The 26,317-nt window shown below is 41.5% G+C and overlaps 1 protein-coding gene across 4 annotated transcripts in view; it reads right to left on the bottom strand.

The window, feature by feature from the left end:
- Nucleotides 1-18,472: 18,472 nt before the first annotated feature.
- The window catches only part of LOC310835975 (ubiquitin-conjugating enzyme E2 A), a 432,225-nt gene continuing 424,380 nt past the window's right edge, over nt 18,473-26,317 (bottom strand). For all 4 annotated transcript variants that reach the window (XM_083720945.1, XM_083720946.1, XM_083720944.1 and 1 more), the window contains exons 3-6: nt 24,064-24,089; nt 22,663-22,752; nt 21,689-21,777; nt 18,473-20,722 (exon numbers count right to left, since the gene is read on the bottom strand). In XM_083720945.1, the coding sequence (XP_083577071.1) occupies nt 20,594-20,722; nt 21,689-21,777; nt 22,663-22,752; nt 24,064-24,089 (334 nt within the window). In that variant the 3' untranslated portion in view covers nt 18,473-20,593. The remainder of the gene's footprint in view (nt 20,723-21,688; nt 21,778-22,662; nt 22,753-24,063; nt 24,090-26,317) is intronic.

Raw genomic sequence — 26,317 nt, 5'->3', positions numbered from 1 at the left:
TCTAAAACAAAGGAATTTTGAATTTGCCAATAAACCTGGTAAACTACTAGCGTGGCAATTAAAAAAAGAGCAAAGCAAAATACAATAACTAAACTGAGGAGAAATAGAAAATCAGAGAGATCAGGAAGAATTTCCCAAAAAATATAAAAATTTATATAAAGCAGAGAAATTTAGTAAAGAGAAAATAGAGTACCTTGGGAGAAATGGACTGCAGAAGATTCTGAAAGAAAATAAAGAACAGTTGAATTGCTTGGTAACCAATGCAGAAGTACAGATGGCTATAAAGCAACTGAAAATTGGAAAAGCTCTGGGACCTGACAGATTTACAGCAAAATACAGTGGTGCCCCGCAAGACGAACGCCTCGCAAGACGAAAAACCCGCTAGACGAAAGGGTTTTCCATTTTTGGAGGCGCTTCGCTAAACGAATTTCTCTATGGGGTTGCTTCGCAAGACGAAAAAATCTTGCGAGTTCCCGCATTTCCCCCCCCGCTTTTTTCCGCCCTTTCCCTAAGCGCTAAGCCGCTTATCAGCTGTTCCGCTGATAAGCCGCTTCTCAGCTGATCGCTAAAAGCCGCTAGACCGCTAATAGCGCTAATCCGCTAAACTGTCAATGGGCTTGCTTCGCAAGACGAAAAAACCGCTAGACGAAGAGAATCGCGGAACGGATTAATTTCGTCTTGCGAGGCACCACTGTATTATAAAGCTTTAACAGAACTGACAACCCCTTTAAAGGAAGTAATGAATAATATATTGATAAATGGTAAAGTTCCTGAATCCTGGAAGGAGGCATATATCACACTGATTCCAAAACAAGACACAGATCATTGGCAAGTCAAAAATTACAGACCTATATCCTTATTAAACAATGATTACAAACTTTTTACTAGTAACCTTGCAAATAGATTAAAATATATTTTGATGGATGTGATTTATGAAGACCAGGCTGGTTTTCTTCCTGGCCGGCAGATGAAGGACAATATAAGAAATATAATAGATATTCTGGAATTTCTTGAGGCCAGGAATGATGAACAAGCTGGGTTAGTATTTATTGATGCAGAAAAAAGCATTTGATAATATTTCTTGGATATTTATGATAAAAAATTTGGAATTGATGAATATGGGCGACTCCTTCCTTAAAGGCATACAAGCTATTTACACTGAGCAAAGAGCAAGACTAATAGTGAATAATGTCTTGACAGATATTTACACAACCAATGGAACTAGGCAGGGGTGTCCGTTGTCACCTTTATTGTTTACTACGGTCCTAGAGATCCTAACAAAGAGGATAAAAATGTGTGGAAAAATAACAGGTATAAGAGTTGGAACTAAGGAATACAAACTTAAAGCCTTTGCAGATGACTTGGTACTGACAGTAGAGGAACCACTAGAAGTTTTACAAATGATTGGTGAATTTGGACAGTTAAAGGTAAAGGTAAAGGTACCCCTGCCCATACGGGCCAGTCGTGTCCGACTCTAGGGTTGTGCGCCCATCTCACTTAAGAGGCCGGGGGCCAGCGCTGTCCGAAGACACTTCCGGGTCACGTGGCCAGCATGACAAGCTGCATCTGGCGAGCCAGCGCAGCACACGGAAACACCGTTTACCTTCCCGCTAGTAAGCGGTCCCTATTTATCTACTTGCACCCGGGGGTGCTTTCGAAATGCTAGGTTGGCAGGCGCTGGGACTGAACGACTGGAGCGCACCCCGCCACGGGGATTCGAACCGCTGACCATGCGATCGGCAAGCCCTAGGCGCTGAGGTTTTACCCACAGCGCCACCCGCGTCCCTTATTTGGACAGTTAGCAGGCTTCAAATTGAATAAAGCCAAAACGAAAATGATAGTTAAGAATTTGGATAAAGAAAAGACTGTAGAACTGCAAAGTAAGACAGGAATAACAATTGTAAAGAAGGTGAGGTATTTAGGAATTTGGATGTCAGCAGAATCTATTAATTTATATAAGGATAATTACATACCGACATGGAATGAGATTAAAAGAGACTTAGAGGTGTGGGCAAGGATGAAACTGTCCCTTTGGGGCAGAATATCTGCAATCAAGATGAATGTTGTACCCAAGATGCTATTTTTGTTTCAAACAATCTCAGTGACCAGCGGACTGAGACAATTTAAAGATTGACAGAAAGTGCTTTCAAAGTTTATCTGGCAAGGGAAAAAGCCTAGAATTAAATATAAATTACTTACAGATCTTAAGGAGAGAGGTGGATTTTCACTGCCAGATTTAAAAATATATTATGAAGCAGCATGCCTTTGCTGGTTACGGGTTTGGATTTTGTTAAAAAATACAGATCTTCTAGATTTAGAAGGTCACAACAATAGATTTGGTTGGCACACATATTTGTGGTATGATAAAGTCAAAGTTCATAGAGGGTTTTTAAACCACGTAATAAGAAAGTATCTATGAGGTATGGAACAGATATAAGAGTTTGCTGGAAAGAAAAACACCATGGTGGCTTTCACCATTAGAAGCGATAGCACTTAAGTAAATATGAAAGGAGACTGGGCAACATACAGAGATCTATTGATGGAAGTAGATAATAAATCAAAGCTAAGACCTTATGAGGAGGTTAAAGATCTGGTTGCAACACCACCAGGTAAATAAAGTATTCAGTGAGGACAAGATAGGTAATGGCTAGACAGAATTGTTGGATGGTAAGAAATTATCAAAAATGTATAAATTACTATTAGAATGGCACACCAAAGATGATGAAGTTAAAGTGGTTATGATTAAATGGGCAAAAGATTTTGGCTATAATATTCATCTAGAAGACTGGGAAAATTTATGGAAAGAGGGACTTAGCTTTACAGCATGTACTGCATTGAAAGAAAATGTGATGAAAATGATGTATAGATGGCATATAACACCAACTAAGTTATCTAAAATGCAAAAATGTAAAAATAAGGAATGCTGGAAATGCAAAGTCAAGGAAGGCAACTTTTTCCACATGTGGTGGACTTGTAATAAAGTCAAAATCTTTTGGGATATGATATATAATGAACTGAAGAAAATGTTAAAGGTTACATTTGTAAGGAAACGAGAAGCATTTTTATTAGGAATAATAGGTGAGGAAATACCCAAGAAAGACCAAAAACTGTTTAGGTATGCAACTGTTGCAGCAAGCGTTTTAATAGTGCAGAGATGGAAACAACAGGACTTACCAACGATCCATGACTGTTAGACAAAGATGTTGGAATATGCTGAGTTGGCGAAATTGACTGGGAAAATCCGAAACCAGTGGGACAAAACGTTTCACAAAGACTGCAATAAGTTCGTAGAGTATTTGAAAGATAATTGTGAACATCTAACAACACTGATAGGACTATAGTTTATAGAAAGCACGATTTACAATAAACATTTTGTGATTATCAGAATTGAATAGAGAGTAAAGAGGGGAAATATGAAAAGCAATTGTGCTACCAAATGCGGCAGTTCTTTCAAAGAATATCAGGACAAAAGGAATGAGGAGGTGGAAGGGGAACCAAAACAGTTTTATTAACAAACAAACAAACAAACATACATACAAAGCATAACATAAAACATACCCGACAGGGGCCACCCAATCTCCTCTTCAGCTGCTCAGAGCCCCCAGGTAGAGCAGCAGAAGAAAGACCCCAACCGTCGATCTCCCAGCATCAGGTCCTTTGATCTGGGCAGAAGCTCACCGCCCCCCCCCCCCCACCTATGGCTTTTATAGTCTGCCTTGATGTAATCAAGTGCACCTGGCATTACTCATGATTAATACAGAGCGGCTGAGAGTCTCCCACTACCTGCAGCCAGCATCCAGCCAGCACTTGCAACACAGAAGAACCCAATAAACTCCTGACATGTGTGTGAAACACAAGAATCCAACTGGGGATGTTAAAGGGAAAGGGACATGCCACCTAATCCCTCAAAATACAGTTGTCTTCCGCATTTCCACTACATTCCACCCCATGGCATGTTCCATTTCCTTTACATCCTTGGTTTCATTTGGGTGACAGTGTTTCACTTCTTCTGGACATCGTTCTTATCCCTTGCCCCGTTCTGTTCATGCGCTTGTCCTGGGTGCCTGGGAGCCATTGTCTTTGGGAGAAGATCGGTTGCTCATCATTAAAGGCAGGCTTGTGCATGTTCGTGTGGGATACTTAAGAGATCCTAAATGAAAGAAACAAAATTAATACCAACTAATAAACATTTAAGGTAACTCTGAAAAGTTTTATCATTCTCTTTGCTTCAGTTTAGCATAATCCAAACAAATTTGAGCGCTGGCTTGGGATAGCAGCACCCAATAGGTGGCCCTCGGGCCCCTACCAATTATTTCCCCTGGTTGGTCAGACCGGTTGGGATACACCACCCATACTTTTTGTCCTGCCATGAAATCTGAATCTGTTGATTCAGACTCTTTGCTACCTTTGTTTGTAGGCTGGTTTGGACCGGCTATTCCCTGGATAGTTGGTATCCTTATTTTTCGCAGATAAGTTGAGCTATTCGCTGTCCTGTGGGGAGAATCACATCTTGCACACCAATATTATGCAGTAGTACTTTTATTTCATCTTGGTAACCAGTATCCACCACCCCTCCTAGTATTTGGATGCCCTTGAGGGCCAGCTCCAACCGCGGTGCAATTCGCCCATACGTACCAGGGGGCACTGCAATCCCTATGCCTAAGGATACTGTTACCTGCCCTCCAGCTGGTACCACTACTTCCTCAGGCGTGATGAGATCTGCTCCTGCACTATCAGGCATTGCCCAGAGGGGTAGCTTACCGTATGGCTGAACCTTCCAAACCTTGAGGTGGGATACTGGTAAGAATACTCCTTGTGAGCTCATTCGCTGCAAAGTCCAGCACACAGAGGACGACTGTTCAAATTCAGCTTGCTCAAATACCTTCCCCCACCCCTTTAATGTGTGGGTAGGTGTTAGCTGCTTAATTTTTATGGGGGCGCCTCCATCGCTGGGGATTCTCTTAGGATTGATGGCTGCAGCGCACCACACTCTCTCATTTCCTTGGTATCCAGCTGACCCATCTGTGAAATGGACTTTATCCAGTTTGACCACAGAATTCTCTTGCACCTCCTCCCCTGTAGGTGTCAGTGCTAGCACCTGCTCCGGCAGTGCACTGACTCCCTGAGGCCCTACCCTTGCTCTGTCGGCAATGTACCACTTCCACTTAACAATTGAGGACTGCTGAGCCCGTCCTACTCTCGGACTAACAGATTCATCCTGAACCCATGCCATGATTGGAATGGCAGGTCTTGACATTACTGGGTCTTGCCCAGTTAAGCGCTCAGTGTCTACCAAGGCCCAGTAACAGGCAAGAAGCTGTTTTTCAAATGGAGTGTATGATGCAGTGGGCAATTTCCTTGACCAGAACCCTAGAGGAATCTGCTTCCCTTTCTGGCCCCCTTTGCCATAAACTCCAGACAGCAATTTCCTTATCTGTTGACACTTGCAATTCAAAAGGTTGCCCTTTTTCATAGGGTCCAAATGGCATGGCAGTCGCTACTGCAGCTTTGGCTTCAGCTAAGGCTTTCCCTTGCAGCTCCCCCCATTCAAATTGGGCCTTTTTCCTTGTCACATTGTAAATTGGCCCCAATATCTGTGCCAAATGGGGAATATGCTGCCTCCAAAAACCCCACCAGCCATTGAGCCTCCTCTTTTGAGCGTGGAGCCTGCAAAGTGGCAATTACATTGAGGGTTTTCTCAGGAATATGCTGCATAGCTCCTGCCCAGATCAGTCCTATGAACTGCACCTGTCGTGCTGGTCCCTGGATCTTTCCGGGATTAATTTCCCACCCTCGGGCTTTCATGTGGTCACTTAAAATGACTAGGCCCTGCTGAACCTCCTCTTCTGTAGGTCCTGATAGCATAATATCATCAATGTAATGGGCCATAAACAAGGTAGAGTTCAGTATAACTTCCTTTAAGTCTCTAGCCACCACCCCATGGCATAGCGTGGGACTGTGCACGTACCCTTGTGGTAAAACCTGGAAGGTGTACTGCCTGCCTTCCCAGGTGAATGCAAATTGATCCTGGGACTCAGGGGCAATTGCTATTGAGAAGAATGCATTAGCCAGATCAATTACGGCATGCCAGGTGCCAGCATTTCTCTATCTTAAATAATTTTTATTAACAGGCCAATCAAATCACATTATTTCCAAATCACATTAATTCCAAATTATACAGCCAGATTTTTAAATTTTGTTGGGGGTACCCATACTTCAAGCTCCGAACGGGTCCAAGCATCTCTTATATTGCTGCTTTAATTAGACAGTTCTATCCAGTTCTGTCCAGATAGTCTCTTTATTACTTTCTTCATCTTGTTGTTATCATATATTCCTTTCTTTGCGATCTCTGATAATCTTCACAAGCGGGTTGGAAACAAACATCCTCTGTGTGGGCTTTACACTTCCAAAAATCATATCACATAGGGACAGACGCCATTCCACACTTCCGTAAAGAATTTATCCTCGGTCTGTCCTTTAATTTTCCCAGGCTTGCTAAATATATCACAGAGGGCTCTGCCAGGTTAGATCACATTCCAATCATCATTTGCATTCCGATGATCCTGGTCCTCCTCCCCCCATCTTTCTTAGACAAGCCTGTTTTAGCGAGACGCCATTTAGAGCTGCGTCATAAAATTTTCCTCCGTACTCCGATGTTTACCAATCCTCTCTTTTAATCAATAATTCACTCCACACAGTTCTTAAATTCCTGCTTGTGATTAATAACATGTAACAATCTTCCTTCTGGGGTGGAGGGTTATTAATACTCACATAAGGCAAAGAAAATAAAAGTTTTTTCCTCCACCCCCCTCCGTTTCATTCCAAACATACCAATCTCTTAATGGTGGTTCATCACTTGATTTATTTGTCCCGTCCGTCGCTCCGATCACAGAGATCCATTAATCAGCAGTCTTATCTCCCGAACTTTGCTTGATGTATGTGCTTTAGCTTCTTTCCAATTATATGTTTCCAATTATATTTCCGAGCTAAAGCGAACCAACACGCGCTAATTGGAGACAGCGTCAGGAAGAGCCGACTTCACCGAGGGCTCGTGCCAAGTGTCCGGCACCCCCTTCTTTCGATTCCAGGCGTGCATTATGGACACCGCTGGCAAGGCAGTCCCCTCCCATCTCCTTGGGGGGTTGGGAAGACTGCATACTTCCCATAGCAGCCTCTTAATTACCTTGTGTGGGTCGGAGAGATGTTATTGTCGGCCATCTTCCAATGCGCCACCTGGTGGCCCCTTGGCTCAAAGCACCAGCATTTTTCTCTATTTGTTTTTTTTAAAAAGATATTTATTAAAGTTTTCAGTATTAATACAATAAAAATCAAAAAGAAAAAAGAAAAAATAACAAAAATACAAAAATAAAAATAGTTAAAAACACACAAAGTTTCCATAACTTATTTTCCATTAACTTATTTCCCAGACCTCCTCATACCTCCCTTTTTTGTATTCTAATTCAAATTGTTGGTTCAGCAAATCCTTATCCAATTCCTTTCTCAAACATCTTATCAACAAAAACCTTAATTTTACCATTTATTTTTTTAAAAAAACCACTTTTTTACTTTATCCAAACTTAGCTCTCATCCAAACCTATATACCGGTACTTGTTCTTAAAACATGTCTCTAAGGTCGAAAGAAAATTCCCTTCCACGAATTTCCAATTCTCCTAAAAGTAAGACAAAAAAACAAACAAACAAAAAAGCAACTTATATTACGTACACTTTAAATTCCCATTTTTCGTTCCACCCATCCCCCTTCCCGGTTTCAGTCCCCAACAAATCTCAAAATAAGACCATCAACCCGGTGATCTTATGTCCGAGGCTCTTAAATCTCTCTCATAACTCCTCTGCCAGTCTTTTTGATAGTCTTTGATATTCAAGACCGAATCTCGGGGAGAATCCCGCCCTGCAGCATCCACGTTTCTTCCAGCCAGGCCTACGTACTTGAAGATAAGGCCTATAGGGTATTCCACATCTTGTTTCATTCTCCTTTGAATTCCAAATGTCCCCATAGCTCCAACTTCCAACTGAATCCAATTTATAATCCAAGGGTCATATGATCTCCAGATAAGCAGGTCTCTCCATCTTTCATTTTCCAATTCAGGCCAGGCTTCCATCTTCAGAGATTTGTTTCTTCTTGCTACCGTCATGTCAAGCCTCAAATTGCAGCTCACCTTTTGCATCTGCAGGGTTGAGTCCCCCCTTTTTTCTCTTCAAAGGCAACATTATTCTCCTTCTCAATTTTCTCTGTTTGTTCAGTTAAGTAGAATTCCTGTACCAAGTTCTTATCAAGTTCATTGCTAGTACTAGCTCTTGTGCCCAAAGTTATAACGTTTGCAGTCAAAACACCTATTTGACCTTGCAACTTTCCCAAGAGAAAGAAAGTCCTGTTCAGTTCAGACTGGATTTCCTTACCAGCTGCCATTCTTAAGCATATCAAGATAAAAAAATAATAATTCTCAGCTGGTTCTTAATGCAATGTCCCAAGACCCCCTCTAGGGGGATTTAAGTTTCTTTTTACTCCTTTCAGCACAAAACCAAAAGTTCCATACGTTAAATTGTAACAGTCCTTCCTTCTTTTAAAACATAAACTTGTAACCAATATAAGCAGCAGAGACAAAGTCCTCTTTTTGTATCTTGACAGCTAACTTGACAGCTGTCAAATTGTTCAATTGCTCATCCACCGGCTCTCACAGCCCACTCCCGAGTCCGGGGGGTGGGGGGTGGCACATCAATTTTTAAATTTAGTTCTTCTCCTGCAGGTTCCCCTGCTTCCAAATAAATTTTCTTGTAATCTCAATCAGTAGAATTAAAATCTTTTACAAAAGATAAAGCTCTCCACAACCTTAGTTGGAGGTTCTTTGCTTTAGAGTATTTACAGAAAGGGGAGGCAGACTTCCTGCTTGGACCTTCCCCGATCAGTGCCGAATTTAAAGATATTTAAAGAATCCAATTTCCATACTACTCACGGGTTGTTTTAAAGTCCCAATTGTTCCAGGAAAAAGGCAGCGCTCTCCAGCAACAGCTATGCGGCTTCGCTCCACAGAAATAGCCGGTGACTCTCAGCACCGCGCCACTTCCCCCTCTTCACTTCGGAGCCCGTTGGTGGGTTCCTTAGCGGGTTGGGGGGGCGCTAAAGGTGCCCGCCAAGTCCCATGGTCACAGGCTTCATCCGCCTGTGATTTTTGAGAGGGTCCCCGCTTCGCCGTAGCGGATACGACCCGTTTCGCGCGGAGCTGGTCCCTCCAATTCAGAGGGAGGCAGCCATTGCCGAAGGCGCCACCCTGGAAGTCAGCATTTTTCTCTATTTGTTCCAATAAGGTCACTATGTCTGGCATAGCTACAGCCAGTGGCGGGGCATGCTTATTCAATTGCCGATAATCAACTGTCATTCTCCACGTGCCATCTGGCTTCTTCAGTGGCCGTACTGGAGAATTAAAAGGGGAGACCACTGGTCTTAGAACTCCCACTTCCAGCAATCCCGGAATGGTTTGCGATATCTCTTTATGCCCCCCGACAGTCGATATTGCTTTACATATACCACTTTGCAAGGTGGTGGTACTTTTAATGGGGTCCACTTTGCCCTTCCCAGCATTATGGCCCAAATCCCAAAAGAGAACTGACCCCATGGGGTTTGAAATTCTCTCCCTTTCAATAAATCTATTCCAATGATATATTCCGGTACATGAGAGACTAACACATGTGCCCAAAAGGGTCTAGACTTTCCCAAAGCTAGACATACTGCCACCTGAGTGGTACGCTCTTCCCCATCCCCATAAGCATTGATATAAACTGTGCCCCCCTGATGCTTATCGGGATTGCCATGTATCAGGGTTACCTCGGCCCCAGTATCCATAAGGGCCATTACATGCTGCACATTTGTTCAAGACCAATATATGGTCAGAGGTATATGAGGGCGCTGTTCTCCAGGGATGGCTGTCTTTATTAGCCTTACCTCCAGAGTTTTGCCACCCCCCTAATCCATGGGCTGTGGTATCTCCCACCCCTGGGCCTCCTTCCAAGAGGGATAAAATGCCTCCTCTGGTGGGACGGCTCCCCTTACTTGAGGATTGCTATCTCCCTGTGACCATCAGCACACCTCTGCTTCCACATCTTATATATCTTCGTTGTTGCAATACCATCAATGTCTACTTTAGGCACCCCTGCCTTGAGAAGCTCCATGAACATTTGCCCCCATGTTATCTTATTAGCCGGCTTCTTGGCTTGCCTACTCTTGACTTGTTGAAACTTCTCCCCCTCTCTTGCCGCATGTGCCTGGGGCTTGGTGACACTTTCCCTGTGGATTTCTCCTAGTTGACTTAACAACACAACTACCTCCCCCACTGCTACCCCCTGTGCCGGTCCAAGCAGTGCTAACAGGACCTTGCATGTGGGGAGGGGCACCCTTCATTACACGTGCTCTCATTCCTGCAGTAAAACGCTGAACATCCGGCCCTGCAAACCCTTGCAAATAAAGTCCAGTCTGCATAACCATCCCTCGCAACTGCTCTACTGCTTCATCAATTGTTTGCCATCTGTTCCTCCCAGTCCATTGCAGCAGGGTATCTAGTCCGGACTGCATGTGTTAAAGGGAAAGGGACATGCCACCTAACTCCTCAAAATACAATTGTTTTCCGTTTTTCCACTACAGCAATTAAAAAAGATAATTTAAGGTAATCATGGACTGGGAGGGAGGGGAGTCGTGTGTTAGTGAGAGCGGAATATAATGTGAAAAATTTGAGTATGTTCATCGTCGTCGTTTAGTCGTGTCCGACTCTTCATGACCCCATGGACCAGAGCACGCCAGGCACTCCTGTCTTTTGCTGCCTCCCGCAGTTTGGTCAAACTCATGCTGGTAGCTTCGAGAACAGTGTCCAACCATCTCGTCCTCTGATGTCCCCTTCTCCTTGTGCCCTCCATCTTTCCCAACATCAGGGTCTTTTCCAGGGAGTCTTCTCTTCTCATGAGGTGGCCAAAGTATTGGAGCCTCAGCTTCATGATCTGTCCTTCCAGTGAGCACTCAGGGCTGATTTCTTTCAGAATGGATAGGTTTGAGTATGTTATATTCATATAAAATGGAAACTTAATAAAAATGATTTAAAGGAAAAAAGAAATTTCGAATTTGCAAATAATCCAGGCAGACTTCTGGCCTGGCAATTAAAAAAGAAACAGGATGAAAGAATTATTAATAAAATTAAAATTGATGAGATGTGGATCCAAGACCCGAAGGAAATTAGTAGGCACTTTGCCAATTTTTATAAAAAAGTTATATAAAGAAGGACCGGAGAAAATTGAAAAAATGACCTATTATTTGAATAAAAGCAAATTACCCATAATCCCCAAGGAGAAAATCTCTACATTGAATTCTCCAATAACTGCTCTGGAGGTGCAGCAAGCAATCCAAAGGCCAACTATCTATTATTAAAAAAATTAGAGGAATCACTATTCTTACCTATGAAAGACATAATGAATGATATTTTCATAAACGGAATGCTACCGAACTCGTGGAAAGAAAGTTTTATCATCCTCATCCACAAACAAGGAACTGATCCCTCAAATTATAGACCTAATGCCTTGTTAAATAATGATTATAAGATTTTTGCTGACATCATTGCAAACAGGCTAAAAACAGTTCTGAAAGAAATAACCCACAAAGATCAAACTGGGTTCCTCCCAGGACGTTATATGCAAACCAATCTCAGATGTGTGATCAATGCTTTAGAATACAGTACCTTGTTTATAAAATTGATAAACCTGCTATTATGCTGGTCGATGCCAAAAAGGCATTTGACCATGTTTCTTGGAAGTTTATGAAAAATTTAATACAAGAAATCGAACTTGGCAAACGAACTTTGCAAAAATCTTTGCAAAGGAATAAATGTCATTTATAAATGTCATTTATTTGGAACCATTGGCTAAAATAATGATCAATGGTAAAATCACAGACGAGTGTAAAATAAGTAAGGGAACTCAGAAAGGATGTCCATTGTCACCACTGATATTAATCCTAGTGATGGAGGTTCTGAATATTCTGATACGAGAAGAGTAGCTTGTTAAAGATATTACACTGGGGAACAAAGCATACAAACTAAAGGCTTTTGCCGACAACCTACTTTTTATGACTGAAAATCCTAAAGAAAGCTTGACAAGAGAGTTAGAACTGATTAAGAATTTCGGACAAGTGGCAGGATTTAAATTGAATACCATTAAAACAAAACTGTTGGTTAAAAATGTACAAACACAGGAAAAGGAAGACTTAGAAAAAACATTGGGCCTGAAGATATGCAATAAAGCAAAGTATTTAGGTATTTGGATTGCCCCCAAAATATAAATTTATTGCAGGACAATTATATGAAAACTTGGTCAGCGATCAAAAGGAATCTTGAGATTTGGAGCAGGTTGAAACTTTCATTTCTGGGTAGGATTTCCGTTATAAAGATGAATGTGCACCCCAAACTAATATTTTTATTCCAAATGATTCCGATACTGGGTGGAGCAGACTGTCTCAAGAATTGGCAAAAACAGATTTCTAAATTTTTATGGCAAGGGAAAAGACCCAGAATTAAACATTTAATTCTAATTGATATAAAAGACAGAGGAGGCTTCTCCCTGCTCAACCTGAAATTATATTATGTAGCAGCCTGCTTTACCTGGTTAAAGGATTGGTGTACGTTGCAAGACCTGGACCTCTTAGATCTGGATGGTTTTGATAATTGATGGGGATGGCATACTTGGCGTATGGGAAAGCTAAAGTTCATTTTTTAAAAAATCGAATCATATTGACAGGAAATCATTATTTACTGTCTGGGAGAAATATAAGAACTTGTTAGAGCCCAAAGTCCTCTGGTGGATCTCACTAATAGAGGTGTGTGCAGTGAAGAGAAAAAATACCCAGGGAGCTTGGCCAACATATAAAGTACTCATAAAGGAAGAAGATAACCAATTGAAGCTAAAAAATTTCGAGGAAATAAGGGAATACATATCTGATTGGTTTCAATACCACCAATTATTTGAGACATTTAAAACCGGTAAACTGAAGGGTTTTGCCACAGAGATTTCCAGATTTGAATCTGATTTGGTGAATTCCAAAATTAAAACACTTTTGAAAGTATACCAACTCCTCCTTGACTGGGAAGTCGAGGAGGAGGTCACAGTGGCTATGGTTATCGCAAGACTTTGGGTACACAATAATCATGACCCAATGGGAAAATTTGTGGAAAACAAATTGGAAATTCACAGCTTACTACTCTTTGAGAGAGAATTTCCTAAAAATGAAACACCAATGGTATTTAACCCCTTGGAAACATTCCAAGATGTATAAAAGTGTCCCAAGCAACTGCTGGAGGTGTAAAGAAAAGCCAGGTACTCTGTTTCATATGTGGTGGCAGTGCAAGGAAATTAAGGTGTTTTGGGAGGATATCCATTTAGAATTGGAAAAAAAATGTTTAAAATATCCTTTAATAAAAAACCAGAAGCCAGCCTTTTGGGAATTACAGATTTGGACATTCCCAAAAAGGTAAGAGGGCTTTTCTATATGCCACGGTCACAGCAAGAGTTCTTATTGCGGCAAACTGGAAGAGTGATAAATTTCCTTCAAGGTTTGAATGGATTTAGAAACTGGCTGAATTTGTGGAATTAGATAGCTTGTTTGATAAAATACAAACCAAACCAAACAAGGTATTTGTTTCAAAATAGGAAGTCTTTAAAATCTATTTGAAAAATAATTATTGTAGTTTAAACTCTGTCACAGCATTTGAATAATATCAGTAGCAGTTTCAAGTATGATGTATGACCTAAGGTAGATTAAAATTTAATAAATTTTAATAATATCTTGTTCTGTTTCGGCAGCAAGCCAATGGTGAGTAACTGAAGTAAGGAGTGGACTGCAGAAAAAGACCATTTTTATTTTACTGTTTTGAGACTATATATTTCTTTTTCTTTTTGCTTTGTGTTGATGTATATGGATATTTGTCTTTTTGTTGGTGTGGTAAAGTGAATAAAAAACAAAAAAACAAAAGCACGATTCCCCTCTTTATTTTGCCTTAAAAAAAATAAAGTTGAAAAACTGAAAGGTGGCAGTATGAAGAAACCTATATGTAAAGTTGCTATTAATAATACATTTATTTATTTGTTGACATGTACAGAATGGCATGTTTTGTATTTAAAATGTTGGGTTATATTGTGGAAAGAACAGGGTGGGGGACCTTTTCAGATCATTGTCAAAGTAACTAGTGTTTGGTGATTGGTTTACCCAAGGTTGTGTGTTCTGCATTTGTGCCCTAAAAGCCAGAGATGAGGAAGCTGTGATCCTCCAGAAGTAGTCCCCTGGCCATTGGTCATATTGGGCTGATGGGAATTGGGAGTCCATCATCATTTGGAGGCCCACAGGTTCTCCATCCCTGATATAAGCCCTGAAGAAGCTGGAATGGGAGGTGAAATCAGCAAAGCCAGAGTCAGATTTTTCTTTAAAAAAATATTCAAAGGCATAATCCAAAGTTCTCCACTTGGGCAGGGGTGGAGGAGTGTGCCAGAGTCCTATTAATTTTAAAAGAGCTATAGCACTGACATAATGCTCCCACTGAAATCAGTGGGCCTTAAATATGTTCAACTGTGCCACAACAACTGTGATTTTTAACCTACAAGTCTATAAAGATAGCTCTGATGCCACATTTTTGTGGGAGGGGGTTGAGGGAGTATGTCACACCTCTGTATTATCAGGATTATGCAAAGATAGACAAGCTTGTTTTAATGTTTGTATTTCATATTATAGAGGACAGGAAGCCCAGTGTCCTCCAGATGTTGTTGAACTTCAGTTCCCATGAGTTCTAGCCAGCATGTTTAACAGGTGATGAGAGTTGTAGACCTGCAACATCAGGTGCGAAGCCACAGGTTCTCTACCCTGTCATAAGAAGATCTAGGATCTGTAATTCTTTGGCATGGAATTTATTTTTGTGTGTGTGTGTTGCAGAACTTGCAGGAGTTTGGGTTTTACCTTGAAGTGGTTAGGCTTCTGCTTTCCAAAACTGATGAAGTCATTGAATAAATTAAGGCATTTTCCATCACCTTTTGACACTAACATGAAATCCAGAGGAGTGGTTTTCTTCTACTGCTATTGATCAGTGAAGTACTAAAAAAACACACCTCTGGGGGCTGATTCGCTTGTTTCTATATGTAGCCTCCCAATACTCATTTTCTTCTTCTGCATCTTTTGTGTACATGTGCTTGTATATCATGTGGAGAGCAACAAGTAAAAGGTTCTGCCTTGCTACAGTAGCATGTGGTGTGTATGTGCGTGTGAGAAATTTTAATTTCCCTTTTTTGTCACTCCAAAACTAGGCTTTGTGGAAAAGGCCCTTCCCTTCCAGCAGCACAAGCCCTTAAGGAACATGTAGGCTTGTTAAGGATCTAAGAAACTACTACCTCTTCCAACCCTCTATCCCAGGGTTTCCCAAACTTGGGTCTCCAGCTGCTTTTGGACTACAATTCCTGTCATCCCAGACTACTGGTCCTACTAACTTCCATAGCCAGGAACAATAAGCTGGTTTACTAATAAGCCTGCATAACTTTTGTATGTGCATAAAAATAATTTTAGCTTATGCACAAAGATCATTGCAGGTGCTATCCAAGAAGAGGCATCCATCCCACCCCCAATGATAGTTGAGGGAAAGTGGAATGCCTTTTCTGATATTTGTACCAAGAGATTAAATCTACTGCCCAATTTAGTCAGAAGAACCATTTCAATCATAGAATTGTAGAGTTTGAAGGGACCCCCTGGGTCATCTAGTCCAAAATCTAGTTCCCGCTGCACACATGCATACACAGTTTTGCTTGTCAGTTGCCAATGTAAAAAGTTACTGCAGCATTTACAGAGGAAGCTGGGAAATGTACAGCCCTAAGGAACTGCTGAAGGTGGCATAGAATGCGTTCAGCAATTAAGAACCAGATGCATGGAAGGAGTACTCCAGTGACCATTAATGAACTGCAACAGGGGACAACCACCCTACTTAACCTTGTATCTGGTTAAGAAGCAAAAGACACTTACTAAAGCCTTATAGAGCTCATTGGATTTTTCACTTTTTTTTGCTCAGTAGCATGCAGGGCACCACTTGTGAGAGGAGTGTCATGAATTTCGCTCGTAAGATACCATGTAAAGCAGAGATCCTGTTGGACTCTAATATTCTTGGGTTTGTGTGCTGCAACCACCTTCCTCAGATTCCACCAGATTTTTTCTATGGGGTTCAAGTCAGGTGACTGTGATGGCCGCTATAGAACCTTCCAGGACTACTTCTGCAACCCACCCTTGGTGAAATTTGAGGTATGCTTGGGATCACTGTCTTGTTGGAAAATCCAAAGACGCCTAAACTTCAGCTTACTCACAGATGGCATGACGTTTCTGTGGGAATGTTGTGAACAGTAGGAGAGGATATATTGATTAAATATTATCCTTCCTCACTCATGCTAGTGAGTGATATAGATAGATAGATAGATAGATAGATATCTCAGAGCTCATTCGCCTTCACACAGCAGAAAGCTAGTTTGCAGATTCATTTGAATCTAGTTAAGCAATCCAATTTGGCATGCCCAGATTGGAGTATATTCCTGGTAAGACCCCTTTGTTCCCTCTTAAAAAGAAATAAAAGACACAAATCTTTTCCTTATGAGTAATGAAGTTTACTCACGTTCAGTTCACAGTATGATCCCTGAAGGCAGCCTTTAGCTTGTAGTTACAGATACAGTGTGGCTTACATCCTTGTAAGGATGGGCCGATGTGCTGCTGGCACAGAGCCAGCAGACAGCATCAGGAGCAGTGGCCAAAATGGAAGAGAGTGGCAAAAGAGAGGAGGGATGGCTGCATGACTGGCCCCTTTGTAGAGTCTGCAAGGGTCACGTCCACCTACCTGGTCACATGCAGGTGGAAGGATATTCCAGACCAGATGTAACAAGAAATTCTACCTTGGCTGGAATAACACCCCCTGTCTGTGTCCACTCTAGGGAAACAAGGAATGTTGTATTTGACTGCTCCAATGGATCACCCCCCCCCCCTGTTTCCTCCTAGGCTATTCCGATACTTCAGTGAATCCATCCTATCTTCCACACGCTGCAAGTTTCCAGTGCCAGAGGATGGAAAGCAGCCCCAGAGCATCGAGTCACCACCATGCTTCACTGTAGGCAGAGTATTCTTTTCAGCATATGCTTCATTCCTCTTCCTCCAGACATAGTGCTGATCCATGGGGCCAAAAAGTTCCAATTTTGTTTCATTGCTCCACAGAACAGAATCCCAAAACTTTTGTGGCTTATGTATACGATTTTGAACATATTGGAGCCAACTTTTCTTGTGCTTTTGGGTCAGTATTGTGTACATCTTGGGAGTTCTGGCATGGAAACCCCCTGCATTTACTATGAGCTTTACTGTGCTCACTGAAACCTCAGTGCCTGCTGCCACCAAGTCTTGCTGCAGCTCTTTTGCAGTCACTGAGGGTTTTTCCCAGCCTACCATCTCAGAAATCTGGTTGCTGTCGCAGATAGCTTCCTTTTTCTGCCCCATCTAAGTAGCGTGACCACTGTTCCTTTAACTTTGAACCTCCAAACTATGCTTCCAACAGTGTCTCTAGGAACATTCAGCACCTTCACTATTGTTTTGTATCCTGCTCTTTGTTTGTGAAGGCCAATGATCTCTTCTCTGACCTTCTTGGACCATTCTCTTGACTTAACCATATTCATAGCTGGCAACGTTTCCCTTTTTTAAAGGGAAATTCCCTTATTCCGAATAGAATTCCTCACAAGAAAAGGGAAAAGTTGACAGTTATGGCCATATTTCTAACTTGCAGCCAAATTTGACACTCCACAACCCCCTAGCCAGCTCTGGTATTTCATGTGTTGCAGCTCAAGCACACCTGGTGCAACTATTAAAGCTCTTAATTAGTTGCATCAGGTGTGCTTGAGACAACACCTGTTGTATTTGTGCTGTTGTGAGGGATTGTATTTAGGGGATTCAATAATAGTGAGGCTGGAGAAGCCCATATAACAGGCATAGGCAAACTCAGCCCTCCAGATGTTTTGGGACTACAATTCTCATCATTCCTGACCACTGGTCCTGTTAGCTAGGGATGATGGGAGTTGTAGTCCCAAAACATCTGGAGGGCCGAGTTTGCCTATGCCTGCCATATAAGTTGCAATTTCAGCTGAATTTGGGGAAACCACTTGAAGCATCCGTTGTGTTGAACTATTTGCTCATATCAAAATTTACAGACTTTCAGCTGTTTGCAAATAAACCTGATTTGCAATGGGGGTTGAATAATTTCAATTGCATATGGAAGGAAAGCTGCTTCAGACTGTTTCTATAATATAAGCTCCCCAAGCAGGTGAAGCCAGCTTGAAGAAGGGCAACTAGCAGCAGCATTATTGTTTCCAGAACATTTACCAGAATAAAAATAGTGATAGATATTTTGCCGCCTTCAACAATAAGCACTTTAAGATTATACATTTATTTACAAGTAATTGTAAAATGTTTTGTACGTGGGTTAATTGTGTGAAGTTGAATTAATATATACACAGAAGACACTGGAAGAGCAGACAAACACATTGATCAGTCTCTTCCAACACTGCTGCTTAAAGTATCTAAAATGTAGAAACTGAGCTTACAAAACTGCTTTTCCAAAGGTTGAACAACTTGATAAGGGAGGTGAGAGATTGAAAAATGCAGTAATAGCACTTGTGACCTCCTTACTGTTTTTTTTAAAAAACAGAAAGCAAAGCAGTAGCATCTTATTTTCTCTAGTAAGAGACAGAAGGATTAGTTATACAGGTGAAACTCGGAAAATTATAATATCGTGGAAAAGTTCTTTTATTTCAGTAATTCAACTTAAAAGGTGAAACTAATATATGAGATAGACTCATGACATGCAAATTGAGATATGTCAAGCCTTTGTTATAATTGTGACATTATGGCGTACAGCTGATGAAAACCTCAAATTAACCATATCAGAAAATTAGATTATTAAATGAAATCAGCAAAACAAGGATTGCAAATAGAGCAATATTGGACCTCTGAGAAGTAGAAGCATGCATATGTACTCAGTACTTGGTTTGGGCCCCTTTTGCATCAATTACTGCCTCAATGCGGCGTGGCATGGATGCTATCAGCCTGTGGCACTGCTGAGGTGTTATGGAAGACCAGGATGCTTCAATAGCAGCCTTCAGCTCTTCTGCATTGCTAGGTCTCATGTCTCTCATCTTTCTCTGTGGTACATCTGGTTACATACTTAATACTGGTTACATACTGGTTACATACTTAATTCATTCAGGAGGTCTGTTCTTAACCTGAAACTGTTCTTAACCTGAAGCATCACTTTAGCTAATGGGGCCTCCCACTGCTGCCATGCTGCCGTCGCACGATTTCTGTTCTCATCCTGAAGCAAAGTTCTTAACCTGAGGTACTATTTCAGGGTTAGCGGAGTCTGTAACCTGAAGCGTATGTAACCCGAGGTACCACTGTATTAGTTTCACCTTTTAAGTTGTATTACTGAAATAAATGAACTTTTCCACGATATTATAATTTTCCGAGTTTCACCTGTAGAAAGGGAAACAAGCACTTTGATTTTTCTCTCATTCTTTGCGCACCACAAAGTTATTGTCAACCCCTGTCCCATAGCAATCTTCAAAAAGCCTTGAAAACTACTAAGCAGTTCGGATATTCTTAAAAGAAAGGATACCTAGCACTTCCTTAGATATGTTACCACACTACAATGATAAATCACTTTGCACATGACCCACAGAGCAAACTGTAACCTCCTTCCCTCACCTCTGATGAGCTTAAAATAATAGCCCATTTTGCAATTTGAAATGCTTTCATCACATTGCTGAACAGAAAAAAGGAAGAATGAGAAAACAGCAGGGAAAAGTTAGTTCTTCACACAGTACTTACAGATGCATTGAAGTTGATACAAGCAGTTAAATGACCAGCCTAGACAGATCAGCGCTTGAGTCACAGTTAAAAATGTATATTGTAGATAAACATTCTTTTAAAAAAATCTAGCTACATTGTGTATAACACAATTACAATTAAAATATTAGTGTAGAATAGAGCAGGCATGTCCAACAGGTAGATCATGGGGTGTTCCTGGCAGATCTCTGGCCCCTCAGTGATCTCCTTAAAAAGAAGCAAAAAAAGCAAAAAAACAACAACCCCAACCACAACTTTGGCTTCCTGAAAAAAGTTCAACAATTATGGGTAGATAACTGCTAGTCTTTTTACGACAATGAGTAGATCACTGACAGATTTTTTATAATGTGAGCAGATTGCAGTCTATTGGGAGTTGGATGTCCCTGCACTAGAGAAATGCACAATACTGCCCTAATATGAGGTGGTAGATCACAGAAAGTGGAATTCAGCCTTATTAAGTCTTTTACAAGTAACCCAAGTACAGTACATTTGACCTCATGGGGGAGGGGTTGCTTTCTGTTGTCCAAGGAGAAAGAAGCTTCAGTAAGGTTGAGTGGCAACAGCACAACAGCTATTTTGCTTTTTAAAGTAAATGCAGTGATGCTAGGAGAACAATTCAGACACTTCATACATACGCATCATCCAGGGTCAACAGTCACGCCAACTCTGCTCTACTATTGCAGAAACCCGTTTTTCATATTCCCGCTTATTCTCTTGGTATAGCTGAGCTGCCTGGCTGTTTGCAGGACTGTTTGGATTAGGCTCATCCAGTAAAGACTGTTTTGAGAAGAAAAAGATGGATCAGGCTTCATAATGAGGTTTCAAACAAAGCAAGCAAAATGGTTAATTCAACATATCAAAACTTGACAGATGTACCATGTATATTAGGAACGTTTCTTGGATATTTCAGGTCCCCTGCTTAGCCTGCACCTATCCCATTGTTTTTAACACAATGACATGCACTCTCCACATGTACAAGTCACACAATTAACAATTATCTTTGTTCCAACAGCAAAGCTTAATGTGTGCAATGAGCCACTCCTTTAAGCCTACATAACTATGCTCAGAATCAGTTCTGATGGGAGAACAGTCCATTAGAGAACCGTCCAAGGCTTTTGGCCTTGTGAACACCCTACCAGCAGACATCTTGCATGGGCTTCAAGCGACAGTTTGAAGGTGGATGACTTCTGAACATTTTCAAAAGTGCAAAAAGGAAGGGAAGGAGAAAGCACACTCCCAAGACTGTAAGAATATGCTTCTGCTACACCAAATACGCAAAAGGTAATCATCACCACTAGAAAAATGTAGAAATGTAGTGATGCAGTGCTTCTGAAATGTATAGCTGCTTCAGTTTGTGAAGCCATTTTGTTAATCTTTTTGGGCAAGTCACAGAGTGGGGATGCTATGTATCACTAATTCAATGGGGGGGGGGAGTCTTCTTTGAAGTGCTTTTAACACTTTAGGCCCTTCCCAGTTGTTTAGTCACTAGTGTTTCAGATATTTTGTATTTTGCCCACATTGTATGTACATTTATAGAATCACAATCACAGAATTGTAGAGTTGGAAGGGACCATGAGGATCATCTAGTCCAACCCCCTGTAGTTATACTATTGCATTTTATAATTAACAGAAATAAAAGGATGGGTCTTAAATAATGATGATGGAATCACATGGCAGATAGTTCACCAGATAGTTGTGTTTCGGCTTTCATGGTTATTACAGAAACTAAATCCCTGATGTTACCTGTATGGATGTTAAGATGGATGATACATCATAGGTAGGACTCCAACGGTTCTGAAGAATATCCAGACATATACTACCATCTGCATAGACTACAAAAGGAAATTAATGGGTTTCATAACAAGAGCCAGTGCCCTGCAAGTTTCTCTTGCCAGGTTGTCACTCACAGCTCATTGTCGGCATTTATTGAATAACTAACTAAAGTCACACACAGAGTAAGTGTCTGAAGCTTGTTCCTCATCTGATTTCCACAAGTTATGAAACAGGCCCCTGGTGAACTGAATCTGTAAACTGCACCTTGCTCCACCAACACATCCTCCTTTCTGACCTCCCAAGTATGTTTATGAAGATGTTCACAGCATGGTATTTCAAGCAAGGATTAAGCACCAGGAACACATTTCCTTTCTAAGATCTATGCAAGTCTAATGCAAGTCTAATGTGAACTTTGCAATATAGGCTTTAGAATTCTTCATAAAGTGGGGAGAGGAGAGGATATAAATGTAGGATGAGAAAATCCACTGAAAATAAAGCTATTAAAAACTCATATACAAAAGCATTAGCATCTATAGGAGTGCTAGAAATCTAATTGGTTACACTTGGCTAGTGACAAGAAAAGTTTGTTTACTATAGGGTTCCATCAGAAGTCAAACAAACAAAATATCAGAAGCAGACAAGATCTAGGATTATAAGAACCCAAACAACGAACTAGTACTGCTACTAAGTAGATTTGGTTTCATTTAGAAGTTTTCCTCTTGCCTTTAAAATTAAAGGATTCTACACCTCATTGATCAGGGGAGTCACTGGGGAAATCACCCTATTCTGCTAGAAATTTAAAAGGCCATGTAGAATGGATTCTCAGCAACATTTAGCATATATTTATATGACTGCAATTCCCTTAAATCATCAGTATCCAGTCCATTTCCATGATTATTGCTGTAGTTAAAGACACAAACCACTCGATTCTAGATGGTACATACCATTTGGATGAAACATCTTAGAAACAAATCTAACAGTAGGTGGCTTGTTTGGATATTCTTCTGTGAATTCTATGGTAAGCTTGAAAGTTCCTGCAATTGAAAGAGGCAAGGCCTAATTATCTTGTTCACAGATTGAAACTTCCCCTGTACCTGTTGTGCAGATGCTCCAGCAGTTTCACGGAATTCCCTAGGTATAGGAGATTCAATTATTACGTAGTCTGCTACTGCCACCACGTAGTCTGCTACTGCCACTGCCACCACAATTACAAGGCCTTGCAGGCCGTCGTTGCTTTTGCCACTGCCGCAAGGCCTTGCAGGCCACCACAAGGCCTCGCAGGCTTCTGCTACCACCGCCCACTGCCGTGGCAAGGCTTCATAGGCTGCTGATTATTGTGCCACTGCTGCCAAGCGGCTGCCGCTTCTGCTGCCTAGCAGGCCTGCTGGCAGTCCCAGATTATTTGTATTCACTATGACTCATCACCGTACTTTGGATTGTCCTGAATACCACCATTTGGTAGTGAAGCCCAAACCCAAGTGTCTCATTTGGATGCATTTTGGCTTGCCTGCTGCTGAAAGTGACCATTAGGTGATTGATAATATCATCATTTATCCGTTTCAGAACCTTAAGTAGTAGCAGTTGCCAGCGATATACCGCAATATTGAAAACTAGTTATCACCCAGTCCTACACCTGACCTTCCTGCTGCTTGGAAGGAAGCAGCCAGCCCATCTCACTTGGGGGAGGCAAAACAGTATTTGGAAAGCAGCAACCAGTAATCACCATACACAGGGACAGGACTTCTCAAATTGCTTGCAATTGTACTGCTACCTGGAGTTTTGAAGGCTGTTCGCAATATATTGCTGGGTCAAATATAATGAAACTGTTATTGCGATGTGGGCTTCAAACTGGTTTTGAACAATGTATAGATAGACCACATGATCAGAACAACCAGGGAGGTGAATGAAGTTGACAGCAAAGTGCTAGAAAGGGGATTGAGGAGAAGACTACAATTGTCAAAATGGGAGGGAATGAACCAGTGTTTTTATCCAGAGGAAAGAGAAAAGGGACCATGTATTTGAAACACTCTCTATTTATGGAGATAGCCATCCTTGATAACCGGTGATCAAAGATATATTGCCTCTGAACACGTATGATACACTGTTACCTTAAGCAGACTTCATTTATAAGAAGAAATTCAAATAAGTTCTTAAGTAAAGGGCACTATTTACACAGTAAGCCTAGTCACCACTTACAAGGCAAAATGCTTAAGTGCAGCTGGCTGTGTTTTAGCCAAGAGAGAGCAAGGACAGCTGATCCATGGAATCCTGGGAGTCGTTAATATATGGATTACATCCACCTTCTGTTCACTGAAAACATTTTTTAGTTTTGTTTTAATACTTACCATCTTCAAATGGGGTTCCCTCAGGCCTGAAAGAGGAGAAAGCATATCAGCACCTCACATGTTGTTTGCCAAAGTTACGTTTACTGTTGAACTGGCAGTCAGCCTTTACAGAATGACATACAGTGGTACCTCAGTTGCCGAACGTAATCCATTCTGAAAGACCATTCTACTTCCAAAACGTTCAACAATCAAGGCGCAATGGGTGGTCGGCAAAATCCATGGGGGAAAAATGGAGAAACGTGCCTCAGAAGCTGTTCGATTTCCGAGGCACGTTCGAAAATGGAAGCATTCATTTCCGGGTTGTCGGCATTCGAAAGCCGAAACATTTTACTTCCAAAGCATTTGACAGGCAAGGTTCCACTGTATAGTTGAATTTTGACCCATGCCCAGCACAGAAATGGGGGTCAGAGTGAGCAAGCTTTAAGAGTTTCGGGAGAAAAAAACCAAAAGTTTTAGCAATTTCACAATTTCTACATGTGGGTAGTTTTACTTATGTAAATAACTTCTACCAAGCAGTCACCTGCTCCTGTGCTGCTGCCACCTCTAATCCTGCTCTCAACCCAGATGCTATCTGGGTCAAATGGTGGGGATACCACCCCCAAATACTCCATAGCATTGTGTAATTAAAACAGCAGTGCTAAGGAAACTGCACACTGCTCACCGCCCCAGTTTTGCTGCTATTTTAAAAATAAAGGCAGCAGCATGATGGTGCTGCATGGCTCTGGTCTGATGGCAACCAATTTGTCACACAGAAAGGTACCCCCAAGGGTCATTTAATCCAACCCCCGGCAACACAGGAATCTCAACTAAAGCATCCCTGATATACGGCTATCCAACCTCTGCTTTAAAATTTCTAGTGAAGGAGAGTTCACCACCTTGTGAGGGAGACCGTTTCACTGTCAAACAGCTCTTACCACCAGAAAGTTCTCCGTGATGTTTAGTCAGAATCTCATTTCTTTGCATTTTAATGCATTGGTTTGGGTCCTAGCCTCTGGAGCGGCAGAAAACGAGCTTGCTCCCTCTTCAATGTGACACCCCTTCAGATATTTGAAGACAGCCATCATCGTTCACAGGTGACTGGACATATACTCAACTAAGAAACGTCCTCCCCTGAAACACCAGGACCCAATGGCCTGACAGCTAAATATTAAAAAAAACAACTCCAGAACTCTCTGGTGCAGCCATTGAAAGATGTTATGAATGAAATTTTAAAGAACGGTAAAGTAGCAGAGGCCTGGAAAGAGGCATTCATTACCTTAATCCCAAAGCAAGACGCAGACTTAAAGGTAGGTACCCCTGCCCGTACGGGCCAGTCGTGTCCGACTCTAGGGTTGTGCGCCCATCTCACTTAAGAGGCCGGGGGTCAGCGCTGTCCGGAGACACTTCCGGGTCACGTGACTAGAGTGACAAAGCTGCTCTGGCGAGCCAGCACCAGCGCAGCACACGGAAACACCGTTTACCTTCCCGCTATAAAGCGGTACCTATTTATCTACTTGCACTTAGGGGTGCTTTCGAACTGCTAGGTGGGCAGGAGCTGGGACCGAAAGACGGGAGCTCACCCCGCCGCGGGGATTCGAACCGCCGACCATACGATCGGCAAGTCCTAGGCACTGAGGTTTTACCCACAGTGCCACCCGCATCCTAAGACGCAGACTTACTTTTGGTTAAAAGCTATAGACCGATCTCTCTATTAAACGACGATTATAAATTATTTGCAAACATCTTGGCCAATAGATTGAAAGGAGTCTTGACAGAAATAATCCATCATGATCAAGCTGGTTTCCTACCAGGACACCAGATGAAGGATAATATAAGGAATATAATTGATGTTATAGAGCACACCTGGAAGTTAGAAATGAGATGGTAATATAAAAGATGAATTTTGAGGAGACCTTTGGGAGAGGTATTGATGCAATATACTCCAATCAACAAGCAATGTTAATTGTAAATAATGTTACAACAGAAAAATGTAAGATATTAAAGGGGACAAGACAAGGCTGTTCCCTGTCACCATTATTATTTATTTTAGTGCTAGAGGTCCTGGTGAGGAAGATAAGCACAGATGAAACAATTAGAGGAATAACTGTAGGAAATAAAGCATATGAATTAAAAGCATTTGCTGATGACTTTGTGATTACGGTAGAGGACCCAAAAAACTCATTACCAAAGGTATTGGAAAAAATTCAGGACTTTGGACAGGTGTCAGGTTTCAAACTGAATAAAATAAGACTAAGGTTTTATTGAAAAATGTGAT

Source organism: Podarcis gaigeae (assembly GCF_964106915.1).
Source record: "Podarcis gaigeae genome assembly, chromosome: W".
NCBI lineage: Eukaryota > Metazoa > Chordata > Lepidosauria > Squamata > Lacertidae > Podarcis > Podarcis gaigeae.
The sequence above is the reverse complement of the archived record's forward strand: the minus strand, read 5'-3'. Positions and strand labels throughout refer to the sequence as shown.